Source organism: Pristiophorus japonicus, chromosome 1 (assembly GCF_044704955.1).
Source record: "Pristiophorus japonicus isolate sPriJap1 chromosome 1, sPriJap1.hap1, whole genome shotgun sequence".
NCBI lineage: Eukaryota > Metazoa > Chordata > Chondrichthyes > Pristiophoridae > Pristiophorus > Pristiophorus japonicus.
This window is the reverse complement of record NC_091977.1, coordinates 325,690,646-325,699,620: the sequence shown is the minus strand read 5'-3', so window position 1 is coordinate 325,699,620 and position 8,975 is coordinate 325,690,646. Positions and strand designations below refer to the sequence as shown.

The 8,975-nt window shown below is 45.6% G+C and overlaps 1 protein-coding gene across 1 annotated transcript; it reads left to right on the top strand.

The window, feature by feature from the left end:
• Positions 1-1,021: 1,021 nt before the first annotated feature.
• Positions 1,022-6,802, top strand: rpl14 (ribosomal protein L14). The gene is made up of 6 exons (XM_070888880.1): positions 1,022-1,161; positions 2,208-2,309; positions 4,330-4,424; positions 5,449-5,548; positions 5,721-5,774; positions 6,692-6,802. The coding sequence occupies exons 1-6, from the start codon at positions 1,042-1,044 to the stop codon at positions 6,752-6,754; spliced, it is 534 nt and encodes a 177-aa protein (XP_070744981.1). The 5' UTR covers positions 1,022-1,041; the 3' UTR covers positions 6,755-6,802.
• Positions 6,803-8,975: the final 2,173 nt, after the last annotated feature.

Here is an 8,975-nt window from a genome sequence, read left to right as displayed (position 1 = left end):
TCTGCAGTATTTTGCTTTTTACTTGTAGAGTACTGTGCACAGTTCTGGTCTCCATCTTACAAAAGGGATAGAGGCACTGGAGAAGGTGCAAAACGTATTTTCAAGGATGATATCAGGACTGAAAGATGATAACTATCAGGAAAGACTTGATATTATAAAAAGGATATAGAGGCACTGGAGAAGGTACACATCTTTTTTACATGGATGATACCGAGAGGTTATACGTAACACGAAAGACTGAACATGCTGGGGCTCTTTTCTCTAGAAAAAAGTCTGTGGGGGGGGGGGGGGTGACCTGATGGTCTTTAAAATTATGAAGGGGTTCGATAGGATAGACAGAGAGGTGTTTCCACGTGTGGGAGACCAAAACTAGTGGCCGTAAATATAAGATAGTCACTAACAAATCCAATAAAGAATTCAGCGGAATATTTTTACCCAGAGTGGTGAGAATGTGGAACTCGGTACCACAGGGAGTGTTTGAAGCGAATAGCATAGATGTATTTATGGCGAAGCTAGATAAACACACGGGGGAGAAAGGGAGAGGATAAGCTGATAGGGAGAAATGTCGAGGGGTAGAAGGCTCATTTGGAGCATAAACACCGGCATGGGCCAAATGGCCTGTCTTTGTGCTGTAACTTCTATGTAAAGCCCAGCAAGATGTTCCTTGCCCTCATCTGAAGTGCCCTCACCTGTCTCTTGCAACAGCAGCCATGACAAACAGGAGGTGGGTGGGATGGCTTGACCCATCCACCTCCACGGAGGTGTGTGGGGGACCTGACCCATCCACCTCCATGGCACGAACCTGGTATTGCAGTACTTCCAGGAACGGTGCAGTGGCTCTAGGCCTTTTGGCTAAGAGCATTGGCGCAGAGTGATCCTTGACTGGTGCAGGGTGACCTCTGGCGTTTGTGACTTGACAAAGAATTGGAAACGATTGGCTACGAATTTATTTTAAAAAAAATGACAACCTTGCACGTGTAGCCCGACATCGAGCATGCGCAGTGTAATACGGTGGGGCAGGATACATAGCGGTCGCAGTGCATGCGCGGTGCGCTGGGCCAGCGTCATCCGGCGCATGCGCTCTACCGCCAGGGAGCGTGTGTGTCAAAGAGCGGAACCGGAAGCCAGCCTCTTTCTTTCTGCTCGTGGACGGCCACCATGGTGAGCGTGGTGCGGCGGTTCAAGTCGGGCCGGCCTCAACTTCCCCGGCCCGGCCCGGCCCGGGGGGGGGTCACACAGCGGCTCCGCCTCACCTTCCCCGGCCCTAGGGGGGTCACACAGCGGCTCCGCCTCACCTTCCCCGGCCCTAGGGGGGTCACACAGCGGCTCCGCCTCACCTTCCCCGGCCTGGGAGATGGTCACACAGCGGGTCCGCCTCACCTTCCCCGGCCCTAGGGGGGGTCACACAGCGGCTCCGCCTCACCTTCCCCGGCCCTAGGGGGGTCACACAGCGGCTCCGCCTCACCTTCCCCGGCCTGGGAGATGGTCACACAGCGGGTCCGCCTCACCTTCCCCGGCCCTAGGGGGGGTCACACAGCGGCTCCGCCTCACCTTCCCCGGCCCTAGGGGGGTCACACAGCGGCTCCGCCTCACCTTCCCCGGCCCGGGAGATGGTCACACAGCGGGTCCGCCTCAACTTCCCCGGCCCTAGGGGGGATCACACAGCGGCTCCGCCTCACCTTCCCCGGCCCGGGAGATGGTCACACAGCGGCTCCGCCTCACCTTCCCCGGCCCGGGAGATGGTCACACAGCGGCTCCGCCTCACCTTCCCCGGCCTGGGAGATGGTCACACAGCGGCTCCGCCTCACCTTCCCCGGCCCTAGGGGGGTCACACAGCGGCTCCGCCTCACCTTCCCCGGCCTGGGAGATGGTCACACAGCGGCTCCGCCTCACCTTCCCCGGCCCTGGGGTCCGGTACTTTATACACCACTAAATGTAGACGGGCCGCCACTGCAGCGGCCGGCCTGGGGCCCACTGTCGCCACCTAGCTGCTGCTGAGAGCGGGGCCTCTCCGGCCGGCCCCGTGTGGCTGCAGGTCCCGGAACACGGCCTTGCCCCCGGGTAGGGGAAAGGAGGAGGAGATATTTAGGCTGGTGTGGGGCGGAGGAAGGCCCCGCAATGTGTGGCTCGGGCCCCGGCTCCCTCTGATGCCCCCGGGGTGAGGTGGGCCTAGGCTCGCTCCTCATTCTGCATGCTTCTATTTTCAGGTCTACAAGCGATACGTGGAGATTGGCCGCGTGGCCTACATTGCCTTTGGCCCACACGCCGGCAAGGTGGTGGCTATTGTCGATGTGATTGACCAGAACCGGGTAAGTGCTTCCCACACATCCCTCGTGTTTCACCGTCAACTCCACATCTCGGACTCTGCAGCTGGCACTTGCCCCGCTGTATCATCTCAAGCGGTTCTGTGTCCGTCTTAAAGTTGGTATCTGGACCATATTTTTGAGATTCATCTCTTGTTCTTATGTAATATAATCCTCCCACAATAAGAAATAGGAACAGGAGTAGGCTATACGGCCCCTCGAGCCTGCTCCACCATTTAATAAGATCATGGCTGATTTGATCATCGACTCGGCTCCACTTCCCCGCCCGCTCCCCATAACCCCTTATCACCTTATCGTTTAAGAAACTGTCTATTTCTGTCCTAAATTTATTCAATGTCCCAGCTTCCATAGCTCTCGAGACAGCGAATTCCACAGATTTACAACCCTCTAAAAGAAGAAATTTCTTCTCATCTGTTTTAAATGGGTGACCTCTTATTCTAAGATCATGCCCTCTAGTTCTAGTCTTCCCCTATCAGTGGAAACATCCTCTGCATCCACCTTGTCGAGCCCCCTCATAATCTTGTATGTTTTGATAAGATCACCTCATTCTTCTGAATTCCAATGAGTAGAGGCCCAACCTACTCAATCTTTCCTCATAAGTCAACCCCCACATCTCTGGAATCAACCTAGTGAACCTTCAATGAACTGCCTCCAAAGCAAGTATATATTTTCTTAAATATGGAAACCAAAACTACATGCAGTATTCCAGGTGTGACCTCACCAATACCCTGTATAACTAGCAAGACTGCCCTGCTTTTATACTCCATCCCCTTTGCAATAAAGGCCAAGATTCCATTAGCTTTCTTGATCACTTGCTGTACCTGCATATGATCCTTTTGTGTTTCATGCACCAGGTCCTGCTCTACTGCAGTATGTTGCAATTTTTCTCCATTTAAATAATAACTTGCTCTTTGATTTTTTTTTCTCTGCCAAAGTGCATAACCTCACACTTTCCAACATTATACTCCATCTGCCAAATTTTTGCTCACTCGCTTAGCCTGTCTACGTCCTTTTGCAGGTTTTTTGTGTCCTCCCATATTGTGTGTATTAAATCTATTGTCAGCCATGGCTTGATGGGTAGCACTCTCTCCTCTGAGTCAGTGTTTGTGGGTTCAAGTCCCAGTCCTAAGAGACAAAGCTAGGCTGACATGCCCAGTATAGAGGTTGTGCTGCAAACTGAGGCCCATGCATTTTTGGGTTTAACCCAGTTTTCCACTTAGTACTTGGGGCAACTGGTCAAATTTGTGGCCAGTGGCTTTCATGGCCTCTGTTTAGTGGCCCGGGCTCACCCGATTGTGATTTGGTGTCTCATCTCCCAAGAAAAAGTTGTCCACATACACCGTCAACATCGTAAGATTTGCCTGAAAGGTGCTTTTTAAAAACTTTGCAAAGTAAAATGCTGCTCTCCTTTATCCTTTGGGCTGAGAATTAAATATTTTCCCTCTGGAAATTAGTTTGTCTAAATCAAATTTTTTAAAGGCATCTTGCATCTTTGGTGCCTTCAAAGTTTGTGCTTGTTTGTGTCTGAGTGAATTGACTTGTTCATTGCTTTCAAATTCCTCGATGACCTCTGTCTTGACCCTGGAGCTCCCCTCCCTCCATCAGATGGTTATTCTCTGCTCTACCATTAGTGGGTGTTCTTTCAACCTCTGGAGTATTTCGCTATATCCCTCACTTGCCACTGAGGTAAAAGAATCCTTGATGTTCCTCTTCGGCTTGGTCATTGACTACATCTATTTTGTCTCCACCTGTTCTTTCTCCTGCACGTTGTCCACTCCGAATAAAGTGCTTTGAAATGGCTTTGTGTGTGTGAGTATCACCTAGCAATATTAAATTGCTGAAGATAGTTGACCCTCGCAATGATTTGGGTGAATTGTTCTTTTGCTGTGTCGAACATACTTTTTCGGGTCTTTACTTCGTAAGATTTTTATTTGCAAACTTGGAACATGAACATTTGAGGTTTTGGAACTGCATTCATTCAGGGCTCTTTGAACCTCTTTCCTAGGCTTTGGTAGATGGCCCTTGCAGTGGAGTAAGGAGGCAGGCTATGCCATTTAAATGTATGCAGCTCACTGACTTCAAGATTCAAATACCACACAGGTGAGATCTAGATTTTGTCAGCTAAATTGAAATGCTACTTTTTGTATTTATAGGTTTAATAAGAAGCTGAACTCAATTTTGTGCAATCTCCACTCCTAAAGTTTAGACTAGATTCAAACCTAATTTCTCGGTGAAAGCCCAATTCACCAGTTTAAAAAAAAAAAGCAGTTATTTTTGACGGTCCATTTAGCTTCCAGATGGTCCATTGAAGTGACCTGCGCCACAGTGTGGCAGAATGTGGGTTTGAACAAGTGGTTTCCCCACTTCGAAGGGCAAATTATTAAGCTAGTCTGGCACAACTGCTAGCTGCCATTCATTTATAGGTTCATCTATAGTGCAGCATTGCTGATTACAACAATGTAATCTTCTGACAAATGCCAACCATGTTACTGGGATGTTATGGCCGTTGATGTAGACTTTTTGTGTGTGCATGCATTGTATTAACTTCTTCAGATTACCCTGAAAAAGAAAATAATAAATCCAATAGGGAATAATTAACTTTTGAAGTTTTGGAACTGCATTTCCCAGAGAGGTGAGAATATGGAACTTTCTACCACAGGGAGTAGTTGAGGTGAATAGCATAGATGCATTTAAGAGGAAGCTAGATGAGCACGAGGGAGAATCAAATCACAGGTTCTGCTGATGGGGTTAGATGATGAGTGGGAGATGGCTCATGTGGAGCATAAATACCAGCATAGACAATTTGGGCTGAATGGCCTGTTTCTGTGCTGTACATTCAATGATAGTTTCCCTGGCATGTATGCTCTATACTTTAATATGGGGTGCCGAAAACTGCTCCAGTCATTAATTATGGCCTAACCGCAGCCATGTACAACTTCTTTACTCTTGTAGTCTATTCATAAACAAACACATGCTACTGGCCTAGATATATGGCTTTACCTGGTTTGTTTGCTTTTAAAGGACAGCATGAAAAAAACATCTAATTTTTTTTAAAAATGCACCCATGGGGGAAAAAGTACAAATTTTGGATTCTGAGTAAGTACATTTTTATATTTTCTCCTAGTGTCCGCCACAAGTCTGTGAAAGCTGCTTGGGAAAAGGAGAAAATCAGTGAGAAATGGGAAGCAACTCGCTGGGCAAAGAAAATTGATGCCCGTGATAAGGTGGGTGTTTTACATCGGGTGGGAGAAACCCCCAAGTTTGTGTTGCTCAGTTGGAGTCTGGTCTTGTTTAAATTAGCTGCAGATTTATGTGCTCGCGTCTGCCAATGTCTCGTCGAATTAAAATTTCTTCCCAAATAATGCGCTGAATATAATCTTCCTCTCTGTCTCTCAGAGGGCCAAAATGACGGATTTTGACCGCTACAAGGTCATGAAGGCCAAGAAAATGGTAAGTTTGCTTTCAAAAGTGTTTATTTTCTGGCATTTCACTGGCGTGTGCTTTTTTTAAACCTGCCCCAATTGATTGGATCTCCATTGTAACTATTCCATCACAGCATTCCTGTTTACTTTTAGGAGTGGCCAAAATTGAAGCCCTGTCATCTTTCTTGCCCATTGCTAACCCAGGGCCTTGAGGCTAGCTCTGCCTCCACTGGCTGAGATTACATCTAGGCCTTGGCCACTGGCCGGATAAACTCTGAGCCCTGTACTTTTAGCTTTTGAAATCTGTTCTATTAATTTAGCTGCTTTTGCAGCATGCTTGTTTAGTGACGAGTGTTTAGTTGACTGGGCTAAGTGGGTGGTGTGTGGTAGAAGGTTCTTAACTGCTTTATTTAAAGAGAAAGCTTTTTCTAAGCTATCTGTTACTATTCAATTATGAGTCAAAAGCATTTGAAAATGGTGAAATCCAGGTTCAAATTATTAGCTACAGCTGTGAAGGGATTTGGTTTACTAGGACAAATCACTGGTTTTCATGAAACCCAATGTCTGGTAAATAAGACAATGAAGCATTTAACTTCATGCAAGAAATCTAATGACCTGAGTGTTATAATTGCCAAACTGAGGGAATCTAGTGCTTGCTCAGAAGCCTACTTTACTAAAATGTCATTTATTGGTTTGTGATCAAATTTAAATCAAATTCAACTAAAGTTTTTATAAAGTTATGCATACTTAGTAGACCCTTTCTGATTTGCACCATAGTCATAAAGGGGGGATATGTATGCCAAAGAAATTAGAGTCCATGCCAGATGCTGTCAGGTAGCTCCTATCTGGCTGAACAGCAACATGTGGCCCTGACACAGTGAGCATGTAATGGTTAATGAATCTGGGTGAATTACAGTGACTGCATAAATTTGTTTTTCTCCACAGAGAAACAAAATCATCAAACACGAGTTGTCAAAACTGAAGAAGGAAGCCAGCAAGAAAGCATAAATGTCCACAATTTAAACAAAAGAATAAACTTTATACCAAAATTTGAAACTAGTCTGTGTGGCTTGATTGTATATATTCAATATTTTTTGAATTGATTATCCAAACTACGTTTGGAAGTGTTTGCTTTTTATATAGGCTGTAAAACCTACATATTGCCCAGCAATTTTCAGTGTTTTCTCTTTACAATTGAGTGCTGAGAACAATCATGGTATGGAATTGCATTTTAACATTGCTGTAATGGTGTGCAAAATTTAGTGTAGTACAAATGTCTTTTTTACTGGACAGATTGCCCTTGGTGTTTTATAGCGGGGGCTTTTAACCTTTTTGCTGCTGAGGGCCCCCGTTATAAAAATTCCATGGGCCCCTGTAACATAAACTATTCATATAGCGCATTTTAACATAGTAAAATGTCCCAAGGTGCTTCACAGGAGAGTTATCAAACAAAATTTGACACTGAGTCACCATAAGGTGATATTAGGGCAGATAACCAAAAGTTTGGTCAGAGGTAGGTTTTAAGGAGCTTCTTAAAGGAGGAAAGGCAGGCAGGGAAGTTTGGGGAGGGAATTCCAGGGCTTAGAGCCTTGACTGCTGAAGGCACAGCCACCAATGGAGTGATGGAAGTGGGAGATGCTCAAGAGGCTAGAATTGGAGGAGTGCAGATATCTTGGAGGATTGTAGGAATGGAGGAGGGTACAGAGTTAGAGGTGAGGCCATGGAGGGATTTAAAAGTTTGTACAATTAAACAAACTCTAGGGATTAGTGATAGACTTTAGGACTATGGTTAGGGTGTTACAGTTAGGGATTATATTAGTGTTTTTGTGTGGGGATTTTAAGGTTCTAGATTGAGGTTAGTTGGGATTGGGTTTACCAAGGCTAGGAGAGGCACTCTAAGGTATGGGGAGCTGGTCTTGATCGGTCACTTTTTCTATTAAGTTGTTCCCTGAGAGTTCTAAGCACTTGCTCCCAGAGTTTGGTGCTTGCGCTCTGCTTTCTGTCTGCTGGGAAGCAGTCCTGCCGTTTATTACCTGCTGCATAGCCACAGCCAGCACCGCATGCTCAGCTCATACTCCCCAGGTAATTGAAGTGAGCTCCAGACCAATAGGAAGAGTGGCTGGGGGACCGAGTAGATGTGTAGAATCTGGCAGACACCTCAAAAACTGTTCGCAGAATGCCTGTTGAGCAACCTGTTTTATAGGAACTGGACTAGGCCATTTGGCCCACTGAGCCTGTCCCAGCGAATGCAGTTCTCTGATCCCCATACTAGTGAAGTCAAATTCAAGTGAATGTTCCATTTGTTAAACTGAGGTGGGAGTGAAGAGTTTGAAAGGAAAATATAAGGTAGACTAGCTCATGTATTGAGAAAAGATTACCAGAAAAACTTGGTTATAAACTGTTTAGTATCAGATTATGACTCATTGGGCTGGATCTTGCTGTAAAACTAGCAGCATGTTAATGGCATGCCATTATTAATGTGCAAATAGGCCAGGAAGTTCAGGGGGTTATGAGATACGGCATGTGTCACAAATCTTCAGACTTTGGTGGTTGATTTATTTCACCGCTCTGCTGTTTGCTATTCAGAGGCCCCACAGTGCCCTTGCTATGCTGTCATCAGCTTGCACCTCCAGCCAATTACATCGCAAAACCATTCAGCAGAAAAAAGTCTTACTGGCACACCATGAGATGCCTCACTCCATCAAGATCCAGCCTGTTGTTTTCACCTAAGTTAGATCACAGACTTTATATTGTGCATCATTGTATGATTATTTTCTTCTTTGGTTTGCTGTACTATTTTAAAGACTGAAGTGAAAACTTATGGAGGTTTAGGCCAAATTCAAGTAGCTTATGCAACTGCTGCTTTATATTCACAGCAGTATTAAGTATTGCTACAAATACTTAACCTATAAAAGCATTACATACGAATGTACAAAACTAAATATTCAGTGCTCTTATCTGGTTGGCTCCTAACATTAATATCAACCAATCATTCCATGAAATATATAAACTAATTTTCCCTTAAAATGCACTATGTAACACTGCTGTCCTGGCCAGTCAATTTCACCAATTCATCACCCTCTCTAGAAATACAATTCTTACCAGTTGCACTAAGCACAGACAAATGGCACTACTCATTTGCCAATACCACTGAAGTCAATTGCAAAGGTGTGGCTAGTTTGGGTAATTCAACAGTGCCACTGTATTGCGTGGGATGTTGTATTTACCC